We start from the raw sequence: 25370 nt of genomic DNA, 5'->3' as shown, positions 1-25370 counted from the left end.
ATATATATAACTATATATATATATATATATATATATATATATATATATATATATATATATATATATACATATATATATATATAATTTAATGTTGGTTTATTATATTTCCCACAACTTATTTGTGTATTATCTTTTATTCCCATTGAGCTAAAAAGGATATTCCCAGTGGATATTCCCTACCAATACATCAGGTAGAACAGGTCAGAAAATATTGATCTCTAAAATAAATCCATCTGAGGTACAGCAGTACGAGAGGTACAGCAGAAAGTTCATTTTATGAATATTAATGCTGTGCTGGTGGTCACTGTAAAGAAGATTTTTAACATACTTGTTCCTCAAGAATGTGCATTGCTCTAAATACAACACTGATTTATAAACATACACCATTTTCTGTACAAGCAAAACACGTACACTGTGTTTCATGACCTCTGTTTGTCAGACACCATGGACGCATTTCATCCCTAGCACTCATGCACCAAGGGTATAGAAATGTTTTTTTATAAAAATCTGTAAAATCTTTTTTGAAGAGTCAGGTATATATTTATTGCAGATTCCCAAGTCCTCTTAAGTAGTAAATCCCATTAGAGATTCCATTAATACCTTAATGTAGTGTAAAGCTTGGGACAAGTTGAAGATCCCTGATCTAGCGTCCTGGGAGTGGTTGTCTTGGCTTTTCAGGTAGTCATCATTATTGTTCATGACTTCTCAACTTGTTGAGTGGAGATGTAAGATTCAGCAACTCCAAATGATACACTTGCAAATGCTTCACACTGTGGCTGTCGCAGTTGTAATCTTTAGCGTGTCTATCAGGTTGCGCTGACGTGCCATTTCACATACTATTGTTTCCAGATGAGACTCGGGAACCCATCCGCGAAGTCTGTCTGATAGACGTGTTCCCTCCACCCAGCCTGTAAAAGGACAGAAGTATATATTAGTATATTCATTCAATCATGCATTCATTTAGTCATTAATCTTTAGCAAACACTTTGTCCTGTCCTAGGGTCATGGTGGATCCAAACCCTATCCTGGAAACAATGTGCAAGCACCCAGGAATATATATATATATATATATATATATATATATATACACTCACCTAAAGGATTATTAGGAACACCATACTAATACAGTGTTTGACCCCCTTTCGCCTTCAGAACTGCCTTAATTTTACGTGGCATTGATTCAACAAGGTGCTGAAAGCATTCTTTAGAAATGTTGGCCCATATTGATAGGATAGCATCTTGCAGTTGATGGAGATTTGTGGGATGCACATCCAGGGCACGAAGCTCCCGTTCCACCACATCCCAAAGATGCTCTATTGGGTTGAGATCTGGTGACTGTGGGGGCCATTTTAGTACAGTGAACTCATTGTCATGTTCAAGAAACCAATTTGAAATGATTCGAGCTTTGTGACATGGTGCATTATCCTGCTGGACGTAGCCATCAGAGGATGGGTACATGTTCGTCATAAAGGGATGGACATGGTCAGAAACAATGCTCAGGTAGCCCGTGGCATTTAAACGATGCCCAATTGGCACTAAGGGGCCTAAAGTGTGTCAAGAAAACAAGAGTTCTAGAAAACAAATTGAGACTCATCAGACCAGGCAACATTTTTCCAGTCTTCAACTGTCCAATTTTCGTTAGCTTGTGCAAATTGTAGCCTCTTTTTCCTATTTGTAGTGGAGATGAGTGGTACCCGGTGGGGTCTTCTGCTGTTGTAGCCCTTCCGCCTCAAGGTTGTGCGTGTTGTGGCTTCACAAATGCTTTGCTGCTGTCAATTGTGCTGTCAATATCGTAACAGCTGCATACCTTGGTTGTAACGAGTGGTTATTTCAGTCAAAGTTGCTCTTCTATCAGCTTGAATCAGTCGGCCCAATTTCCTCTGACCTCTAGCATCAACAAGGCATTTTCTGCCGCATACTGGATGGGGAAGGGAAAAACCTTTTCACACCATTCTTTGTAAACCCTAGAAATGGTTGTGCGTGAAAATCCCAGTAACTGAGCAGATTGTGAAATACTCACAACCATGCCACGCTTAAAATTGCTTAAATCACCTTTCTTTCTCATTCTGACATTCAGTTTGGAGTTCAGGAGATTGTCTTGACCAGGACCACACCCCTAAATGCATTGAAGCAACTGCCATGTGATTGGTTGATTAGATAATTGCATTAATGAGAAATTGAACAGGTGTTCCTAATAATGCTTTAGGTGAGTGTGTGTGTATAGTATATATATATATATATATATATATATATATATATATATATATATATATTCATTTGCCTCCATCTAACCCTATCCTCTGCATCCTCTTCTCTCACCCTAACTAACTTCATGTCCTCTCTCACTGCATCCATAAATCTCCTCTTTGGTCTTTCTCTAGACCTTCTGCCTGGCAGTTCCAACCTAAGCATCCTTCTACCGATATATTCACAATCTCTCCTCTGAACATGTCCAAACCACCTCAATCTGGCCTCTCTGACTTTATCTCCGAAACATCTAACGTGGGTTGTCCGTCTGATAAACTCATTCTTAATTCTATCCATCCTTGTCACTCCCAAAGAGAACCTCAACATCTTCAGCTCTGCTACCTCCAACTCTGCCTTCTGTCTTTTCTTCAGCGCCACTGTCTCTAAGCCGTAGAGCATCGCTGGTCTCACCACTGTCCTGTACACCTTTCCTTTCATTCTCTCTGATACTCTTTTATCGCACAACACACCTGACACTTTTCTCCACCCATTTCAACCTGCCTGTACCCGCCTCTTCACCTCCTTTTCACACTCTCCGTTGCTCTGGACCGTTGACCCTAAGTACTTAAAATCCTGCACCTTCTTTACCTCTGCTCCCTGTAGCCTCACCGATCCTCCTGGGTCCCTCTCATTTACACACATGTATTCTGTCTTGCTGCGGCTAATCTTCATTCCTCTGCTTTCCAGAGCATACCTCCACCTCTCCAAATTTTCGTCCACCTGTTCCCTGCTCTCGCTACAGAGCACAATGTCATCTGCAAACATCATAGTCCATGGGGACTCCTGTCTTACCTCATCTGTCATCCTGTCCATCACCAGAGCAAACAAAAAGGGGCTTAGAGCCGATCCTTGATGCAGACCCACCTCCACCTTGAACCCTTCTGTCACACCTACAGCACATCTTACCACTGTCTTACAGCTCTCATACAGTACATGTCCTGCACCACTCTAACATACTTCTCTGCCACTCCAGACTTCCTCATACAATACATATATAATATATATATATATATTTATTTATACACGTATTCACAACTAAAAACAATTTGGCATAGCATAACATATTAAAGAATCAGAACAAACAAGGTCAGTATTGGCAGTATTTAGGTTGGATAGTTCATAATGTACTTTTTGTATAATCTGGATATTGTAAGACTTAAACGTTATAATTTTCTAGGTCACCACACACACACACACACAGATTCTCACCATCAGTGCTCTGCTGATGAACCAGCAGGACGTCAGCTTTCTCCAGGCTGAGTTCATCAGGTTGCTGGGCTACAAAGGCTCTGATACACTGCATCTGTGGAATGTCTATTTAGGAGCAAAGACAAAATATTTCAACATATGGGTCTTGTATCATTTTTTTATGACATGACTTCTTTTCTGAAATATGACAAATACCCTGTGCAGCGTTGAAGTCAATTTCAGGATGAGGCCGAGAGAGTGCAGAGATCCAACGCAGTTTATCAGCCCTGCAAAATCATGTAGATGGTTAAATAGATATCTTTAATCATTGCTGGAATATCAGATATCCTGGGTAGTCACTTTCCAACAGAAAAATATGCAATTAGATATTCAATCAGATATTCATATATCAGATATGCATTCAATATTTAAAAAAAATCTTTTAGATATTTTAGTATCTGACTCTTACAGTTGTGAAAATGTTACCAATTGTACTATATAGTACTTACAAATATAAGGTATCACGCATTACATTTGTTAGATGCCCTTATCCAGAGCAAAATATTAAAATGTTTTTTAATCGCATTATCCATTTGAGGGTTAAGGGCCTTGCTCAAGAGGCCAACAGTATCAATTTGAAGGAGTTTGAACTTGGGACCTTCTGATGAGTTGACCAGAAACCATCTTTGTCCAGAGCAGTGTTGGGGGACGTTGCGAAAATAACTGTCAAAATTACTGTCATTAAAAAGTAATGTTACATTACAGCGTTACTGTAACTGTAATAATTATTGTGAACATCTCCTGCTGTGACTGCACCTGGGAGAGACTGCTGAGAGAGGACTGGGCCGCCTTTGAATGCTTTGGGACGGTGAGGGGACCGGCGTTAGCAGCTGCTGTGACAAGTTGAGAAGTCTAAGAACGGTATGGCACAGACACATCAAAGTCTCCAAAAGTCTCCAGTAACACCAAAAAAACTCGCTAGATTTGTCGCTAGTCTCTTTTTAAAAAATGTGTCGCTAGAGGGGTCTGAATACTCACTGAGATAGGAGTATAACAGCAGGAATAACAGAGGGGGGTGAGTTATAACAGAGGGGATGGTAGGACGACTTTCACACACATTTGGTCTAGTCTATTAAACACTAAACGAATATGAATTAAAGAAATAATCCACCTTGAATGGGGCAATTAAGATGACTTATTTTTTAATAATTTTTTTCCTTGTCTATTTTTACTTTCATGAGAAATTCCCACAAACAATTTTATATCTGAGTCTCCAACAACGGAAGTGGACTTCATATTAACTTAAACACCTTTCCCAATATTTTGAACTTTCAGCCTTATAGCAGATAGTATGACTGCAAATAAATCCCTGTTATATCTAACTGATATCACCTAAATAAGGATGGGTTCCCTGTTGAGTCTGGTTTCTCTGAAGGTTTCTTCCTATTGCCATCGCAGGGAGTTCTCGCCACTGTTGCACTTGGCTTGCTCTTCAGAGACAAACTATTAGTTATAAGTTATACATATCTCCTCACATTTTCTTCTACAGCTTCTTTGCGACAATGACCATTGTTAAAATCGCTAAATAAATAAAATACCATTGAATTGAATAAGAGATTTCTGACAATGCCATTTCACCTGCTGATAGTAATGCCAGGAAATGTAACCCTTTTTTCATCTCTAATGAGAGTGACTTAGCAGTTAAGTCTGTCCAGATCCCTCACTAATCACATGGACACTCTCCTCAAACACATAGACCAACACCGGCATCAACCTTCTATCTTAACATCTCGTACATCACTAACCAAGCACTCATCCATAATACAAAATAACAACTGTACCAGAATTATTATACACTTTACAAATATTTAAACATAAACATATTTGATGTCTTTTCCAGTACATGGTGCACAAACTCACTGTGTTTCTGCTCGTAGTAGGAGGGATCTCTGTGCCACGTGCAGCAGAAAGAGATTCTTTTGTAAGGAGTGGAGCTTGACTCTGCAGTTTTCAGCTCTCAGTTCTGATACAGGAGCGTGATCAATAACTGTAAACTTACCACCTCTACAAAAACAGAAAATACAGTGATGCTTTCATTGTTAAATATTATCAGTTTGGTCAATTGTACTATATTTCATGCACAGTATATAAGTTAATGTATTTTGTTTATAAGAAGCTTAAAGAAAGAGATTTACAAACTTACTCTTTGGGTAATGAGAGAAGCAAATAGTCATTGAAGAGGTGTATATAGGCACTTCTCTCTTTCTCCTTTAATGTGAAGTCTCTTAGCTCTGTGACTAAACCCTCTTTCACCAGTCTTCGTGACTGACTGATCAGTGGCAGTGTCTGACACACACATATACACAAATACGCATAAAGTATATTGCCAATTACGCATGCTGCATTTTTACAACTAAGGGACCTAAAGGTGACCCAGCATGACAAGATGCATGACAAAGTCTAGTGTGGAAGAACTTAAGTGACCTTTACAGTGCGCTGACCTTAACCCTGCTAAAACACCTTTAGGACAGGAATGCAGCCTGCACACTGAACCTTCTTGTCTGCCCTCAATAATACTCTTGTAGGTAAATACATAAATCTCCACAGCCAGAGTCCAAATTTACTTAAAATCCTCTTTTAGAAAAGTAAAGATTATTATAACCACAAAGTGGGATTAAATCATAGTAGGCTGTTTAGCAAGAAACATATAATTGTGATGGACAATAGACTCTATTTACAGAGTTCTATTATGTTCACTTTGGGTTTCTTTGTCTTTAATAACATAACTTTTCAAAAGTTCATGGAACATAAATCTCATACATCTACATACATAAGTCATAATATACATCTATATGTACATATATTTAAATATATATTGCAAGAATTATATGAATGATCATTATCATCATCATCATTATTATTATAATTTTGTCCAATTCATAAGACTGAAGAAATACTGTTAAGGATATAATTATGTAAACTGAATAAACTAAATCATCAGACATAATTATTTAAACTGTATTATAATACTGTATTGCATAAATAAATAAAGTAAATTGACTGACTTATATTTACTGACAATATGCGCCAGTGTCAGCTACACTGAGAATCTTATCACTTACAGATTAAAGATTGTGTTTAATTAAAAAGTGCTTTCTTGGGTAAATATTGTACAGGGCAAAGCAAGTAAAAAGTCAATAAAGTACAATCTACAGTTAGCAATCATACCTAAGACTGTTTTCAAACATTTTTGCATGAAGAAATACAAAATGGAATGACCACTGATATATAGCGTTATGTTTAAGAGGCTATTTGGAAAATAGAATGGAAGATCCAGGACATGCATTAAAGTAACAAATGTACATTGTCAGGTAAATAGTATTGAAAGGGTTTAAAGTGTCAGGGTTGTACTTTTATGCTGGGTCTAATAGCAGTTATTATCTTTTCAAAATATTTATTGAACTTTGGTGACACTACACAGTATAATAATAATACAGAATATAATAATTAATAATAATTAATCATTTGTAGCACTTTAAAATTTGCTTCCAATATAAAGTACATTATAAAAAAAAAATATATTATTATTATTATTTATTTTATTTTTTTTACAAAAAAAGTCAGTCTAAAAATGCATACTTGCATATACAGTATAGAGAGAGAAATAGTGTATAAATGTGCCACAGGAGCCTCACACTCACCTTGCACTCAAAGTCCACTTTTGCATTCAGCGACACCAGTGATTCAATGTTCTTCATCTGAGATATACTGTCATTACTGTCTTGAATCATCTGTAAAAGCAAAAATTGTCGCTTATTGTTCGCTACTGTGTGTGTGTGTGTGTGTGTGTGTGTGTGTGTGTGTGTGCGTGCATGTGTGTGTTTGTGTGTGTGTGTGTTTGTGTGTGTGTGTGTGTGTGTGTGTGTGTGGGGTGTTTACCTTCTCAAGTAATTTCATGGCTTTTATTGCTTGTGCTTCATCCACTGTCTTAGGAGCTGTCCGTTTTACGATATTCTGTAGGACAGAAAACATGCAGGAGAGAAAGTGAAATAAACTGTTACTTAAAAAGTAACAAATCACTTTCAAAGTCTAGCATTGGTAGAGTTAAACATTTTCATTGATAGAGTTAAACGTTTCCTGCAATGTTTAATTTGGTTTTACATTCTTAAACTAATTAAACAAAGCTGAATTCACATAAATTTATCCTTTATATATATATATATATATATATATTCACAGTACATCAGTGAAAGTGGTGCTGGTACAAGGGTATCATGCACAACAAAGATGCAGTGCTGTTTTAACCCATCTTTCCCATGCACAATATTAAACTGTCCACTTTATCCATTGATGGCCACAAAACCACAACTGTTTGGGATTGATTGGTTAAAAAATCAGGGCTGATTACTGAATCAGGGCAGAGGCTGGATAACAAATTGTGAATGACCACAGAAGGGTACATGCCACTGCAGTCATAAATTACTATGATAAGGCGCCTTTATTGATCATGGAATTGAAACTAAAACTGTAAGCGTTATTATTGACTATTGGCGTGATTATTGGCGTGGGTTTGCTATATTTTTTTTATTAAAAGTCAGTCAACATATTAGTGATACTGAATTTCATATGTGCATTACCACAAACACAATTGCAGGCTAATTTATCGGTTTTGACAATATGGTGAGAGGTACGGTATTGTCTAAACATCTTGAGCCAAACCACATTTTTTCAGATATTATTAAAGTACATGATGTAGATTAAATGTTTTACTGTGACAGACTGCAAAGTGCCTAAAGATACAAGTTAAAAATTGGTTGTTTATGTAAGAGCCTCAGCAGCAACCTTATTTTCCCTCTTGTCCGGTCAATCTATTGGGTATTCGGCATCACCAGTATACTAATCACCGGCCTGATCATCTATCTCATCTGCACCTGTTTATCACTGGCTTATGCTATAACTTTTTTATTATTATTAAATAATTCACATAAGTCATTGTGTGGCTTAACAAACAAAAACATTCCTCTGAAACTGGTTAGTTACTGGTAAGAGGCAGAAAGTCCTACAGGATTCCTTAAGAACTATTCCTCAATGGTTTTGCACGGGACTGTAGATTAACAGCATTTTGCAAAATCATACAAATGTATGCTGATATGAAAAAAACCAATTTAAACATAATTGGTATTTATTTTTGCATTGTTTAACACATTTGTGATTCAAAGAAAACATGCCAAAATATTTTCTTCTGGTTTGTAATATTCTTTTTGCATCTTTTACATAATAACATTTTTCATAAACTTTTTTGCAGTTAAACTTATCTTATATTTTTACATAATTTATAAATACGATTGCAATATTTCTTATTGATGTTGAGTTCGACACTTTAGTCATGATGGACCTTGTTGATCATATGGAGGAAGAAATATTTTTTTCATTCATCCATTGATTTATTCTATTTTAATACTAAATTATTTTATAGCATGATATTAAAAGCCTCAATTCTTATCTCAGTGCAGTTGTGCAGTGTGAGAATAGTATGACTGTATCTGGCTATAGCAGTCAGGCATTTCGTAAAAAAAAAAAAAAAAAAAAAAAAACAAGATAAGAGGGGCAACAACATGTAGAACCACACTTGAAGTGTGTGATTTAAAGAGAGATTGTACCTGCACTAGCAGTTTAAGTCGAGTGATTCTCTGAAATGGGAGAATGAGAAAAGAGCGTAAAGGAAGTCTTTGGCACTTGGGACTTTGCTCCAACTTTTCCACTATTTGGCGAAATCCAGTATTCTCATTCCTGCGAAACAGACCAAGGCATATGTGAGTATGAGGGATGTCGAATGAGAGTGGAAAAAAACTTAAAGAATAAAAAATCAACACAATGTTACAGTGGTTATTTGAGTGGTAGCTGGGAAAAACTAAGTTTAATTAACATCAGGAATTAAGTTCTGATGTTTTGTACTATATACTGCAAAGTGTTCTAAAACTATTTTGTTGAAATAATATATGTTCATATACTGTATAAGAAAATATGAACCCCTGGAAACCCAAAAATTATAAAATTTTCTTCCAACTACGTTATTTATCCTTGTTCGATTTTTACATGAGGGCCATTATGTATTAATTATTATTCATATTTTGACAAACTGCTTTTTGAGCCCTTTTTATGCTAAATTCAGACCAAACATACAACAGGTTTTTCCAGACATTCAGCTAGTTTTCCCAGACTACAACACATTTAAGCGCTACTGTATGTACATAGAGGAAGCTCACATTAATCTTTGATAGGTCTTGTCCTGGTATGACTGGTTGGTGAGGTAGGGGACATAGACTGCTCGGAAACGTGGACAGTGTTTGATAATTATGTCACACACGGTGAAGCGCATTATGTCACTCTCCACTCTTTCCTCCAGCTGAGAGAAGAAGCTGCACAAGACAATAGAATAACAGATTAGAGCAGAGTAAAGGAATTGGTATGGTTGGTATAGTTGTTGGTACTAGATAGGCTGGTGTGAGTATCTAGGAATTTCAGTAATTAAAGGTACCACAGAATGGTGCAAAAAACAAAAATGAATAAATAAATAAAAACTTGGGTTACTGACAAGAGAGGTTGATGAGATAAATCAGAGAGAAATTGCCAAAATATTTTAATCTGTCAGAAGGGATTGTAACTCATATAATCACTCTTTACAACTTTATTGAGCAAAAATTTCAGCATGAACAACACATTACATTTACAGAAGTGGCTGGGCTATAGCAGCAAAAAAAGACCACATCAGGCTACACTCTTGTCAACCAAAGACAAGAATCTGAGGCTATCATGAGCACATACTCAACCATACAGTACACTTCACCTTTACAGGTACCTGTCGAATTTGGTAGCCTCAGATTCTTGTTCTACTTGATTTTACTCACCACAGCGTGATTAAAGCGTGATTATTTAAGTTACTACAGACTATATTCTCAGCTCTAGAGACTGTTCTGTATGATAAATCCAGGAGATGTTCTGTAATAGTTTCCCAAACCTACTTGCCTGGCACCGACAGGTATGCCATGGTTAAAGTCATAAAGATCAGACATTTTTTAAAAGTTAACTAACAGAATTATCTCAGATTTTGTTTATTAGATTAACACCAAAGCTTTTGGGAAGATGGGTGTCACTATACTTGTTTTAGAGTAAAGTTGTTTTTGTTGATAATGATGATGATGATGATGATGATGAATGAGTGTGAGAGTGTGTGTATGTGTGTGCGCTGCAATGGATTGGCACCCTGTTCACAGTGTACCCTGCCTCATGCCCTAAGTCTTCTCAGATAGTCTCCAGGCCATCAAACCCCCCTCCCCCCGCGACCCTGAATACAGGATAAAGCGGTATAGATGATGAGTGAGTGAGTGAGTGAGTGATGATGATGATAATGATGTTGGGTTAATTATATATTTTTTTTTCTTTACATGCCACTGAATTTTTTACGCATTTTACCCAAATGTTTAAAAGTATAGTTATTTTACAAATCTTGACTCAACATCATAAATTACAAAGCTTACAACCTGATTAACTGGCCATTCTTCTACAAACTTATGATTAACTTCTAATTCTAATCTTCAGTTTGTAGAAATTACACGGTTCATACTGTATTAATAGGCATGTTTTGAAAACATATTTGCTTAATGTTTTAACCAATAATACACTGATTCAAGGAATAAAGTCTGCAGGCTAAACCATGTAAACAAAACAGAGTGGACAAAATTGTTGGTACCCTTTCGTTAAAGAAAGAAAAACCCACAATGGTCACTGGAATGACTTGAAACTGACAAAAGTTATAAAAACCAAAAATTTTGCTAATGAAAGGAATTTAACTAATGAAAATCAGACATTGCTTTTGAATTGCGATTCAACAGAAGTATTTTAAAAAACAAACTGATAAAACTGGCCTGGACAGAAATGATGGTATCCCTAGGAAAGATAATTATAAAATACTTTGACCATAGGGAGGATGTTAAACGTGTGTCCCGTAATTAACATCAGATGTGTCTTTAAAGATGCAACCAGTTCGCCTGGCTATTTAAATGGTAAAAACTAGTCACTCTGCTGTTTGGTATCATGGAATGTACAACAACGAAACATGGACTACACATGGAAAGCTAAGAAAAGAGTTGTCAAATCTTTTTGGCAAGGCCTATCAGCACTGTGTTTACAGATGCAAAAATGAAGCATACAAAAAAAAGAACACTAGACCCAAGAATGGCTAACAAAGTGGCGTTCTATGAGCCTTGAGCCAAATCCTATTAAACATCTGTAAAAAGAGCTAAAATATGCAGTCTGAACAAGGCACCCTTCAAATCTGAGACAGCTGAAGAAGTTTGTTTACAAAGAGTGGGCCAAAATACCTGTCAACAGGTGCGGAAGTCTTATTGAGAGTTACAGAAATTGCTTGATTGCAGTGATTTCCTCAAAAGGTTGAGCAACAAAATATTAAGCTAAGGGGACCATAATTTTATTCCAGGCCAGTTGCATTAATTTGTTTTTTTAAAATGCTTCTGTTGAATGACAATGTCTGATTCACATTAGATAATATTCAGTACATTTTAATTTATTATTACTTTTGTCAGTTTCAAGTTATTTCAGTGTCCACTGTGGGGTTTTCTTTCTTTAATGGAGGGGTACTAACAATTTTGTCCACATGTGTCCAGACAGTAAGGTTCGTGTTTACCTGTGACTGACGGCTCTGACATCGCTGAGTTTGGAAAAAAGCCAGTTTTTGTCTTGGGAAGTCAAGAGCATATTGAGCTGTTTGCACTTCACAAAATGCTCCACCACAATGTCCAGACTGCTGCAGTACGATGATTCAGACGTCACCACTTCAAATCTCACCTACAACAGACAGTTGATCAAATTTGTGCCTTGCAAACCAGGATACATCTGTAGGCTAACCTTGTTCTTGGACTAAATCAGCACAATACCTCTTGTAGGCGTCTCTCGTCATCAGTGAGATCTTTGAGATCAGGATTGTTCTTCACTCCAGGGAGCTCTTGCCACAGCATGGGCGAGGTGGCGAATGACCTGGACAGCAGTGGCGATGGGGGCCTCTGCTGAGTGCCATGAGGTATGGGTAAGAACCCACTCGCACTAGAGAAAGCGTTTGTATGGGATAAGGAATGGGGGTGGAGCACAGGGGGAAGAGCTGGGAGAGGCCGGCGGGCCGGAATGGGAGATTGAGCTGGAGATGAGGATGCTGAGAAGGCATGGATGTCCCTCAACACCGGGCTAGGCTCAGAATGAGACTGATGAATGAGCTCCCTGTTTTGGACAACTTCACTGTACTGCTGATACAACTGAGAATCTGAGAGAAACAGAGATGGACATAAGGCTTCGTTTAAGTGAATAAAGTATGCAAACACAGATCTTATTAAAGTTTCTAGGGCTATTTGACTTTGTATAACAAAATGACTTTAATATAAAGCACACTCAGTTGTACAACATGTTCAGGCAATTACTCCCTAGAAATAATGATGAGCAATTAGAGCTCAAGTTCAACTCAACAGCTGTTCTGCAGGTTTACATGCACAAACCTGCCCATTAGGAAGAAAATGAAACAAGTACACAACTCGAATGTCAGCACAAAGTTACAGTATGTTGTTGGGAAGGTTGCTTTTTATATTTGCATTATTACATTAAAAATGTGCTTCAGTTATGGAAAACCACGTATAGATCAGCAAGCGCTTGAGGTATATGCACATCTTTGCCTAATTAACCTACATTTACTTCAGCTGCACAGAAGGGCGCATGAATAAAAATATTGTGTTTAATGTGCACATTTGTGGTCTCCTAGCTTTTAATGCCCCTTTGCAAACTGATATACCTCATGGTCTGATATATCCTACAATATTCAACTAGTTCCTTACATTTACTTGTAAAAACCGCCATAAAAGCGGTTATATAAAGCAATAATAATAATATAATAAGAAATGGAAAGTCTTAACTATACAACATTTCCTTTAGACAAGTAAATCAGCTCAGCTTTGTTATAAATGATAGTTCAGATCCCCTTAGGTCAGATGTACTCACTATATGTCAGGAGGCGTAGCACAAAATACAACTAGGGCAACCACAAAATGCGAAACTCCTACTTAATTCATTCTGCACTTAAAGCCCTCTATACAAATCTGGCCAGGTTTGTCCTTAAGCTTTGCACTTTCTTTTCCTTTACATCATTTTAAACTGGTTTCCCAATGTGCATGTGGTTTAAATTTCAGCTGGCATAACACATTTTAGTACATCTGGCCGCATAGCCAAAAGTAAAAACAAACTCACTGTAAAATTTTGAGGTTCTCATTTTTGTTCTGCTAAGCGTTTCTTTATTAGCCCTGGAAGAGATGGATAAAATAGTTAGTAAGCATTACATAATACAAGCCAAGCCTTTGTACACATGTATTGTTTGTGTATTAGGTTCTAGTAGGCCTATATGCCTTAGTGTCATGAATAGCTAAACAGATGAACTGATGATTAGCCCAAAGCAAAACCCAAATCTCTTGTAATAACACATTTACCAATTATTTTTATTTATTATTTTAATAATTTTTATCAAATTTGAAAAAGTTACATACCTCAAATCTAATTCATTCCATGAGACACTTAGATCATCGTATTCATCATCTGCACAAGATAATTATAGCACAATTTAGCACATCATACAGCACAACATAACAGCTTTGCCAGTATCATTACAGTGACTAATATCAACCGCATGTAGTAGTAACACCATAAAAGAAGCTTAACACAAACCATCATGTCAATTTAGTGACAGGTTCAGTAAAAGTGCCTTTAAATTGGATGACTTGTTTACAGTAATTATTAAATTGAAGCAAGGCAACAGTGTTTTAGACATTTTCAAACTGACTGGTCTAGATCAAAATCATATGCCACACCTAAACTATCCATGCGATCTCAGGCTTGAAAGCAGTGCACTTGCTTTGTCCTCAGGTTTAGACTACCTACACAGATCAAGAGTCAACTTGAAGCCACTGTCAACAAACAAAACCATTCATTCTTGACCTGTTGTCTCTTTTGCTCATTAGAAGAAGAGTATACAGGCTATTACCTAAGGAAGTGTGATGCTCAATCGAGAAATGAATCCAGAAAATAATTTGATTTTGATAAATACTATCACATCTCAAGTGAATTACTTGCTGTTAAGTGAAATCCCGTTCTTGGCCTGTTCTTTTACAAAACAGGAGTATTGTGGGGTTTTAGTTTTTGTGATCTCTACCTGTAAGCACAAAACGTTCCACTTAGGAGAAAGTAGCATGACTTTAAAATGGTTGGAAGTGCATGTTATTGATATGATTTGCTATATTTGTTTGTTACCCTGAGCTCTCTTTACTGGAACAGTATGCCTAAAATATATAACAAAAGTGGTCAAAAGTGTTTGTACAGTTGAAATGTACATTTTTAAACATATTCAAATCCCATCCTGTTAGTTTACATTCAGCCTCCTCTCACCTGTTGCGAAGACTCGGGTTCTGCGGTCCCTTCCAGCTCCTTCTCCCTCCGTCTCCTCTTGGATCTGTTTTTGTAGTGTTCTTCGGATCCCAGGTCTTCTTCCCCACATTTCATTCCCCAATTCTCGGAAGCTGTTCGAACCCAGCATTTCCCAGACATTCTTTTTCTTCTTTTTCTTCTCCTTCTTACCACTTCCCTCCTTATCTGTCTCATTATCGGAGGAGAGACTATACAGGTCCGGACTGGCGGAGAGTCGCTCCCGTTCTTCTTCGCCTTCTGAATGCCCCTCTACCTGTAAAAAAACTTCATTCCCTACCAGCATGTCTGTCTTTGTGTCCTCTGGCAGTAACTCGGGGTCTATGTTTTTCCTGTCGTGGTTGTGCTTGCGGGGTTTCTGGACAATGCCATAGAGGGGTGACTCTTCCTGACTTTCACCTTCAGCTGGAGCTCCATCACCTGCCTGCTCAGTAAGTGTGCTTTGCTCTGGTACAATCATGGTCCCATCCTCAGTAGAACCCAGGATCTCACTCAGCACATTCTTAGCCCATTTGACATGTGGAGCAGCAGAGAAGCGATTTGTATTCACCACACTCTCTGGATCCTCTAAATGGCAATTATTTTCCATTTCACTTTGTCCTTCCACCACTTGGTTACCTCCATCTGTGATTTTCATCTGAGTATCCTCATGGTCCTCAGTCTGGGTCACTGGCTCAATACATTCTGTTGGGTATTGTTCACTGTGTTTTTCTGAAATTACATCAACACAAATTGCTAAGTCCTCTGATAATGGAACTTCCTTGGATGTTTGGTCAGATTCTGAATTATCGCATATAGTGTCATGGCTGCCCGACAGGTCCTCTTCAGACAAACTATGGCTATGGTCTGTGCTCTTGCTTTCTGCCTCCATGTCTCTGTTTGGTGTTTCATGCTGATCGCCACCAACCACACCCATTTCCCAAGATGTGTCCTGACTGGTCTCCTCCTCCTCCATGTGATTCAAGAGTTGGTTTTGGTTGGATCCTGACCTGGGAAGAGTTTGACCAACCAAACAAAAGAAAGTGACTGTGCGGTCACTTCTCTCTTTGGTCATTCTGGTTTCATTCTCTCCCTCTCTTTGGTGAGTGTTTGTGGGTGACTTCCTAACTATACTCTCTCTATCGCCACCATCCCAGAATTCTTTACAATCCTCAAACCTGTCCTCCTCTGTTTCATCTTCGTCTGCACCACTGGACACAGTCACAAAACCATCATCTCCTGATGTGACTTTGTCTCTCCAATCTTCACATGCTGGCTCACTTCCCTCTTCGCCATCAGAGTTCTCATAGTTATCGCTGCCTTGTTCTTCCTCTCTGTCACTCCACTCTATGTCCTCAGCCACATTTTCTACCTCCATCTGCAAGGGTACACCTGACAATGCTTCACTATCAAAAACCATCTCATCACTTAGTATTATTTCTTTCAAATTCCCAGTATCAACATCCTTCATAAACTCTGCAGGGCTAGGTTCTAGTTCCTCGCACCTGTCTTTCAGCAATATTGTTACTTTTCCATTTTTACTTTCCGTGGACATTTCTTCTACTTCACCTCTTGATGACTTTTGCTCTTTGTACCTTTGTACATATCTTTCCCTGGCTTGCTCTCTCTCTTTAAACTCTTCCTGTAATGACTCTCCCCTTTCTCTTCCTGATCGAGGCTCTAACCACATTTTCCTGTGCGGTTTCTTTTTGTTCTCAGATTTTTGCTCTCTTTCTCTCTCACTCCCCAGCTCCATTTCCTCTTTTTCTGTGCCTTCTCTTACCACTTCTTTCCTTAGCCCCCAAGTTGTATCCTGTCCTTGGTCACTTTTCCTTTTCTCGTCTTCACTCTCAGGACCACATTTTCTGTAGTTCTCTTCAAAGCTTTCTATAGGTCTTCTCCTTTGATGTTCATCACTTCCTGGCGTCCACTCTCTGCTGCTTTGGGCTTCCTCCTGAATCTTCCTGTCTGTCTCCCTCGGTGTTCGGCTACTTCTTCCTGTCATTTCCTCCTCGTTATAACTTTGTCTCTGTCTTTCTGCTCTCTTTCTCTCAGACTCTATTCTCATTCTTTCATTAAATTCTTTCTCTCTTCTTCTATCTTCATTTCCCCTTGGATGATCCCTCTGTCTATCAGGAGGTCCCCTATCCTCTCTAGCCCAATTTCTATCCCTCATGCCATCTCTCTCTCTGTATCCATCCTTTCTTCTGTCCCTTTCCTTCTGCCTTTCCACCTCTCTGCGCCGCTCTTTTTCTTTTAATCTGTGCCTATTTCTTTCCTTTTCAATGTCTACCTCACTCTTACCACCACGTCTAAGAGAGAGAGCATCCTCCTCCCTTGTTACCCCTCTATCTTTTTCCCCATCTAAATCACCCTCACTCCTTATGTCTCTTTGTCTCCCATAACGCTCTGCCCTACTTCTTTCATCTCTGTCTTCTCTGTCTGAAAAGTTTCCTCGATCCCCCACTGCAGTTTTCCTTGTTTGTGGAGAATAAAACCGTTCTTCTCTGTTTCTGGGTCTGTCTTTTTCTCGACTTCTTATTATTTGTTGGTCACTGTCACTGACCGCTGTGTATCTCTCTCCTCTTCTCTCCCTCATATTGGTCTCCCACCTTATTCTGTCTAAATCCTCCTCCTCTAATCTTCTTCCTGTGTTTCTTCTTATCTCTTCTTTCAATCTTCCTCTTTCATTCTCTCTCTGCCTTTCCATTTCTCTGTATCTTTGGGTATCTTTGTCCTTCTTTTTGGCTCGTTCTCTTTCTCTCTCTCTTTCAATTTCAATCAGGTTTACTTCCCTCACCCTTTCAGTACCTCTCGCCATCAATGTCTCACTACTCTGATCAACAGAATATCTCTTTATGTTTTCTCTTTCATTATTTTGCCTTCTAGCCCTAGGGAAAGTGTCTCCCTGCTCTCTTTCTCTGTATCTGTTATACTTTTGCATGGAGGCATCTCTTCCATTTGTATATCTGCCTTCTTCTCTTCGCCGATCCCTTTCTCTCAAGTCCATCTCACTTGTTGTACCTTTGGATTGAGAATATCTCTCCCTTTCTCTCAGGTCTTGCTCCACATCCCTCCTTCCCTCTCTTGGTCTGTCCCATACTCTGTCCATCTCTCTAGCTCTCCACTCCTCCCCTCCCCTTTCTCGTTCAACTTGGATTTTTGGACCAGCTTGAGGTCTGGTCTCACGACTTATCCACTCATTTGATTGATTGCCCCTGTCAGGAGTAGCTGGGCTGCGTGGCAGTTGTAAAGAATCCTCGATGGTCCGATTTGTGCGTTTGGTTCCCATGGCAACATAATTTAGACAACCTGTCAAGTATAATTATATTTACTGACGTTCACTGTTTGTTTATTGTTGTATGTTATAGTAATGAAAAAAATGTTTTATATTATACTATATTAATGTTTTTACTATTAACTACTGTGTGAAAAATTAAAAAAAGTATGTATCAGACAGAAAAACAATTATCCACTATGAAAAGTTTTATGATCCGTATTTCTAGGCTAATATACAGGGGCAGGATTAGTGTATATTTAATTATATTGCCTCAACTGTATAAGAATTGCAGAATACCTATGTCTCATAACGAGCTTTAGATTTCTTATGAAACTTATGCAGCCATGAAAACATCAGCACAACATCCAGCTTCATAAAATGACCACAAAAATCTATTTTATAGTTTTGAATGACATTATAACATACAGTTGACAATCAGTAAATGTGTTTACTTTGTAAAGACCATAATTCAATCCATGCCAAGAACCATCTTTAGACATCTTATACCTTAAATGTGGAAGCAATGACCTTAGTGCAACTAATTATTTTATTTTAATTAAACTAACAAAATATGGTCACTGAAAATAATCTGCAACAAGGACAATGTTATCATGGCTGACAATGATATGAGTAAATCATAGTTGATATACCAACAGCACAGCTAACTTCAGTCAAACTAGGTCATTTACTTATGATTCTTTAAATCAATTACAGTATGATCAGTTTTAAAATCCAAAAGGAAGAATGTTAAGGACTTTTCACATAAATCTCACCTGAGCAGTGTCTTTGGAGAGGACTGCGTTTTCCTTCTCCAACTCTCCCTCTCTTTGCCGAAGAGCTAACAGGAATTGCACAACACACAAATGTTCCACATACCTGCGCGTGCTCACTGAGTGGATCAGTGTAAAGAGCCAGATAAATGTTCTGCTGATAATCTTGATTGACCTACGTCTTTCTTAACTCATTTTGTTCTTCTAAAACATACGCTTCAAATGTTTACACCACTGACAGAAGCTTTTCTCTGCAGTCCACTCTCTCAGAGTTCCTTCCCCTCCTCCCTCCTCAAATTCCCAAACAAGTCTTAACAGAAAGACATGGATCCTCCCTCCTCCTTCTCACTTTCTCTGCTACTAGGACATAAGGAACAAAAAAAGCACATGTCTATACCCAGGGTAAGGTGTTCAGGAACTCCTTGGCACTGTCCAGCAATCCAGTGTAACTAAAACAGCTGTCTAAATATTAATCCCATAATCCAAGGCATGTCACCCTTCCTCACAAGGCACGTACAGAGTTCTTTCGTACACAGAAACAGGAAGTGGAACTTCTAAGTGTATCCCTGCTGCACTGTGATTGGTACGATGAGAGGTGCCGGGTGTGTCCATTCACTGAGGCAGGTACAAACAGGTAAAGGAGAGGGGGAAGGGAGAAAGCAGTAGCTGGATACATTGAAATGTGTATAAGAGATATCGCAAGACAAAAACAGCAATGAAAGTTACTAACAAAGGAACAAGCCTTTACATAAAACGTATAAATGTGAAACTGCAGAACCAGGAATTTTTTTTTTTTGAATTTTGCAAATGTATTATTGTATTCATTTTATACTTTTCTTGATTATTCTTATTGTTCACTGTGGCAACTACATGAAATACAGATCAATAATGCATAGAGCTCAAAGCTCAGAAACTGATAGGTGGAACTGTCTACTGATGAGAGCCACCTTTGGATTCCTGTCCAGAGGTCAAAACAGGAAAAAAAAATCAGGTTAACCTACTTAAAAACGTTCCCACTCTATTCGTAAGCTGTAACAACAGATCACAGATGGCAGTCAGGTGAAAGAAATGGGTGTGACCGATTTATATTTACATGTTAGATTCTTCAATGGGTGTCAATGAAACATTAATGTTAATGCTGCTGAGATTTCCACTGGACCTACTCTGTGATGGCAGGGTGTTAGAAACCAGACCTGGGAAAACAAAACTTATGCTAAATAAGTAAGTTTGAGAAAAGGGCTCACGAAGTGTCCTATGTCAGTTAGCATAGAATTTCATTAAATTGAGGCCTCTCTGATGAATTTCAGCAAACTACATACTGATATGTATTCATACATTTCTAAGTCGTCTCATAACTCATAAAACATGTAATGTCAAAGAAATGCCAGTACACAAAAAAAGAAAACGATGGCTGAAATAATCTTTCAGAAATAAATCCTTACTTATATTTCACACATACTGTAAAGCACAATTAAATGTTTTTTTTTCCCATATACCTCAGTTAGGAAGATAGAGTCTGAGTTCAGGGTGAGTTCAGTACAGAGTCCCTGGAGAAGATAGGGTTAAGGGCCAAGGCTTATAAGCTAATATAATACTATAATATTCATATTGTATCTACTTATAAAAAAAAAAAACATGGCAATACTGGGCTTGCACAGCCTTTATTTTAACTGGTCAATTTTACATGCATTTTAATAAAAGATAGGCCAATTAATGTTACACACAAATTTAGATATATTTTGGGTTTCCTAAAACAAATGTTAAAATTCCCAGAAAAAAACTTTAACTAAGCAAAGAGATAAATGCCTCCCATTGGATAATCATTGCATTGATTAATATGGTTCAGCTGGCACATGATGCAACGAGTAGCTACTAATTTTATAAGCAACCATGTTAGAAGACATATCCTTTAGTCATGAAAAAATACCCTGAATTAATGTGGTGGGAGATGTCCAGATCTTAATGAGTATCTTTGAGATGTGATGAAGAAGGCTGACACTCAATCATCATACAAGATCTTGGAGTAAAATTAATATGGCTGGAACACGTACGTGTACGTGTATTAATTAATAAGCAATAAACAATAAATGTTGTGACATTACATAAGCTTATAAAAGGATGCCACAGCCATATTAAAAGCAAAGCTGATCCAATTAAATATTGATGTGTGCCTTTTTTTGACTGGGCAGTGTACAGAATATACAGGATAAAAAATATACTTATACTGTAACACATCTGTTTCAACCAACCTTATGGTTTGAGGTTATGCTGAACAATTATACGGTAGCCACCCATTTTTCTTCTTTCCACAGCCTTATCATCATCATCATCATCATCAATCTACCCTTATCTTCATTAGATCTTCAATAAGCTCTTTATACTTTCCCCTTATACTGTATGTTAATCAGTCATGTGAGTTTGCTGTCAAACAAAGCAATTTATGTCGACATAGAGAAGCTATAAGCTGGAGTTAATCATCACCACTTAACAGGAAGTTGCGAGGCCTAGAACTTAGAAAATTAGGACATTTTGCAACTTTCAGCACCAAAGAATTGATATTCAAAGTGGACGTGTGTATAAGTTTAAATCTGTTTTGGTATCAGGAAGCCCACAATAATGAAAGCTTGTGCGCCAAACTTATTTTCTTTTTAACATGACCAGTTTAAAGAAACACTAAACGCTAATGTATAAGTTCACGAGAAAAAAGGCAATATACAAGAAATTATTATTTTTTTTTTATGTGAAAGTTTAAATCAAGTTTCATTTCCCGTTTTGTCCAAACCGGGTATACTGCAAATGAACTTGACCGAAATTCAGCGTGAAACTCAATCTCCCATCGACACCCTGGAAACCGAGTTTCGCGTCACGTGGAGTCACGTGGCTCAGTGGTTGAGTTTCACTTCCGCCTTTACGACTGATAAACTGAATCATGAGACTTTTCGTCTGTTATCAGGTTTAAACTGGTGGCCGTGCAATACATAAATGATATCCGTTTTCTACTGCTTGAGCGCTCACTCATGGGTATGTCTGCACCTTTCTCGGTACTGTGAGAGCTACTTTATCTCTTACTAGCTCGCTAGTCAGGAAACAGGAACTTGCTAGCTACCTCAAGTCACCTGGCCAGCTTCAGCCAGTTCACTTTCATATTCCTCCATCGTGTCTCATCATCCATCAGCTTGGAGAACTGTCCAGGTATTTTATTCCTCCTGGTGATTAACGGTGCTTTAGATTTTTTTTGTTTTTTGTTTTAAATGATCATTACGATATGTTACCGAGCACATGTTTGTCCTTTCGACAGTTGTGAAATTTTTTATGAATCTGTAAAAAAAGACAAATGATTAATTTCTTTCCTGAGAGGTTGTTATTTTAACGCTAATTAATTAAAATAAACGTTCAATCATTGATAGTTTAGGTTTTTCCTATAAACTTTACTCTGAGTTAACTTCCTTATCCTTGGTGGTCATATCCTGTGACCAGCTCTGTCCTTAGAAGGAACAATGCCCTAATGCACACCAATAACAATATAATGCATAATTTTGCAGTCATGGCTGTGCCACCTTTTTGGAGATTGTTCACTCTTTTTGTACTGATGGCCATTGGAACACAAGCAAGTAACAACACAAAGAGGTGCAAGCTGGTTCACGATAGCGACTCTGAGAGAAAAGTGCTCAGTCTCCTGGAGCCGCTCACCAATCGGAAGTAAGTACTCGCTTACTGCTTAACATAAACGCATCTTTATCCAAGAGTTTTTCACAGAAAGTGTTTTCTATTTACTTTTAATAGTTTTACTGCTGAACTCGAAAGTGACAACGATAAGTACACGTACGTCTTCCAGGTGTGTGGTGATGCAGATGGGATGAAAGATGCAGGAGTGGTACAAAAAAGCAAGGACGGCAAGCAAGTGCGAGTTGGGAATTACACAGCAACACAGGCGGTTCACGGAAGTAAGCAGCAATGTGATAAACACATACACGCAATACGAGTGTGGATGAAGTGCTGTTTGATTTCTGATCTCTAAACGTGCTTATCTAACCTTCCAATATGTAACCTTAATTAGACAAGTGCTGTATGTGAATCCAAAGTTTATATAATAAATGATTAAAAGATGCCTAAAATGACTTTTTGCCATTTCCCTGAAGGTGACTGGGTATTGCTGATCTATAAGAATGGTGACAAATATAATGAACATTGCTCAGGGGAGGAGAGGAGGGCCATGATTATGATTTCCTGTGACAAAACTAAGGCTGCGGTGAGCTTTCAGAGTTCGCTTTCTCTTTGCTGTCTTATTGTCCTATTCTTTTTTGTTTGTCTCTTCACTTTCTGAAGATTTGAAAAACACACTTTACAGGACAGATTGAACACATGGAGTGTGTAATGTTATTGTAGAGCTCTTCCACCCCCTCGTGCATGGCTAATAGTCTCCTTACAAGACCTCAATGAGCTGCTGGAACATTTTTAATTTCATAACTCACATGTCCATGCATAATTAGAAAGGAAGGACAGTAGCATCCGCACTGCACTAAAATAAACCAAGAGAGCGGTCAGCTTAAACCAAATATACCAAACACCGAAACATGCAAATATGCAACAAGTTGTAAAACCCATACTTTTTAAATGCCTCTGAAATCAATGTTAATTACCAGGTATTAATATGGTATAATATCTTGCTCATAGCTCTCATTTTCTCTCCTTTAGGGACAGCTGTCAGTGGTTCTGGAGGACAGACAAAGGGAAGCTGAATGTTTTTACTTGTTTGAGTTGGACTCCAGTGCTGTGTGTCCTCCTGTTGAATCTAAACTCAGTACTGGTTCCATACTTCTTATTGTGTGAGTTATTATTATTATTATTATTATTATTATACTTCTTATTGTGTGTTGCTAATAGACCTTAACCAGATTTCACATTAGGAAATAATGCATAAAAGCTATTGGAGTGTTATTAAAGGTTAAATATTCTAACAGTAGAAGATAATGTATACTTTTTTTCTTTAGGTGCTGCTCCTGCTTGGCGGTCTATCTCATTCTTGGATTTCTCTACCAGCGTTTGGTTGTTGGGGCAAAAGGAGTTGATCAGTTTCCTAACTATGGCTTTTGGACAGAAATCGGAAACTTGTCAGCTGTAAGTATCTTAGTTCATATTTGTGAAAGATTTTCCTTTTAAAAAAAAAAAAATAATAATAGTAACATTAACAGAAGTTTGTAAATAACTAACTATTTGGACCAATCTCAAGTTAAATAAATGATTCAGATCACTGAAGTCAAGATTTTTGTGGATAAAGAGTCCATTTCTGGGAAGTTAAATTGAGAATGTAACTATAATAATATAGATTGTGGAATGGATGAGAAATATAATTCTGTATTTTTATTGCCTATAAATGCCTTTTTGTACATTTGGGATTCTAAAATAAAAATGAAGCAAACGTAAAATGTACTGTACATCTTCACTTTCACAGGATGGATGCGACTTTGTTTGCCGCTCCCGTGGCAGCCGAGAGGAACCACCCACTTATAGGGGTGTGTCTACTGAGCCGGTAGAACAGCCAGAGGAAAGGGATGACCATTTGCTTCCAATGTGATCATGGTGTGTGATGGAGTGAGCTGAGCGTTGAGTTTTCTAGGCGTAGGCCAGGACAGCATCTCTATGTGGCTGTTATTTAAACTAAGCACTTCTTCTACTGTATTTCCAATATCGCTATTAGACATTTTCAAGTAAATGCTGTGCTTCAACACAATTTTATGTTTCTTCTTGTAAATTTGAAAAAATATGCAGCTAAACTGTTGACACGTTTTGAATTTTAGATTCTTCATTCATTCAAAAAGAAAAATAAATCATTCAGTTTGTTTGAAGTTTTTTTTTTTTATAGACATTTTTCCACAGATGTCTACAATTTATTTGTTCATTCAAATCCAATTCATGTTCAAAGAAGGCCAATATGACTTTCCTAAGTGGGTTACTGTTACTTAATTACAGTTGATATTTGATATTAATTAACCGACAGGTTCAGGTTACTGTCCCACCAGGCTACTGTGCTTTCCTGACTGTAAATGTAGATTACAGTATATTGATTTATAGATGACTATTTTCGCGTTCTGCTGTTTTTGCTTTGTGCCACTAATGTGGCTGAGTGTGAGACTCTATAAAAACCCTGGAAGACGCAGGATGAATTTACTCATTGCAGTGATTTTCAACGTGTTACACTTTTTTAAAGGTATTACAGATTAAATATTATTATGCATGGCAGGAGGGGAAAAACTTTGGGTACTGCTAGTGATATGGATATTGTGATGGTAGTTGGATAGTAGGTTTTTAGTCTTTGAATAATTAAGACTATTGATGGAAATTTGCAGTGGAATATTAAACTGTATCTGCAAAGCAAA

The 25370-nt window shown here is 37.7% G+C and overlaps 2 protein-coding genes across 2 annotated transcripts; one reads left to right on the top strand and one right to left on the bottom strand.

Moving 5' to 3' along the window:
• Positions 1–96: 96 nt before the first annotated feature.
• On the bottom strand, positions 97–19511 carry arhgef5 (Rho guanine nucleotide exchange factor (GEF) 5). The gene is made up of 15 exons (XM_053494663.1): positions 18997–19511; positions 14929–18255; positions 14034–14082; positions 13741–13793; positions 12390–12769; positions 12140–12300; positions 9702–9854; positions 9096–9225; positions 7375–7449; positions 7137–7226; positions 5639–5781; positions 5356–5499; positions 3652–3722; positions 3457–3561; positions 97–908 (listed from the first exon to the last, which is right to left on the bottom strand). Exons 2-15 carry the CDS (start codon positions 18233–18235, stop codon positions 766–768), a joined length of 5004 nt encoding a protein of 1667 aa, XP_053350638.1. The 5' UTR covers positions 18236–18255; positions 18997–19511; the 3' UTR covers positions 97–765.
• A 2374-nt stretch (positions 19512–21885) lies between these two features.
• Positions 21886–25370, top strand: m6pr (mannose-6-phosphate receptor (cation dependent)). Its single transcript, XM_053493582.1, has 7 exons — positions 21886–22185; positions 22536–22692; positions 22777–22937; positions 23133–23242; positions 23689–23819; positions 23985–24111; positions 24446–25370. The coding sequence occupies exons 2-7, from the start codon at positions 22538–22540 to the stop codon at positions 24566–24568; spliced, it is 807 nt and encodes a 268-aa protein (XP_053349557.1). The 5' UTR covers positions 21886–22185; positions 22536–22537; the 3' UTR covers positions 24569–25370.

This window comes from Clarias gariepinus, chromosome 4 (assembly GCF_024256425.1).
Source record: "Clarias gariepinus isolate MV-2021 ecotype Netherlands chromosome 4, CGAR_prim_01v2, whole genome shotgun sequence".
NCBI lineage: Eukaryota > Metazoa > Chordata > Actinopteri > Siluriformes > Clariidae > Clarias > Clarias gariepinus.
Note: the sequence above shows the minus strand (reverse complement) of the source record. Positions and strands in the feature narration are given on the sequence as shown.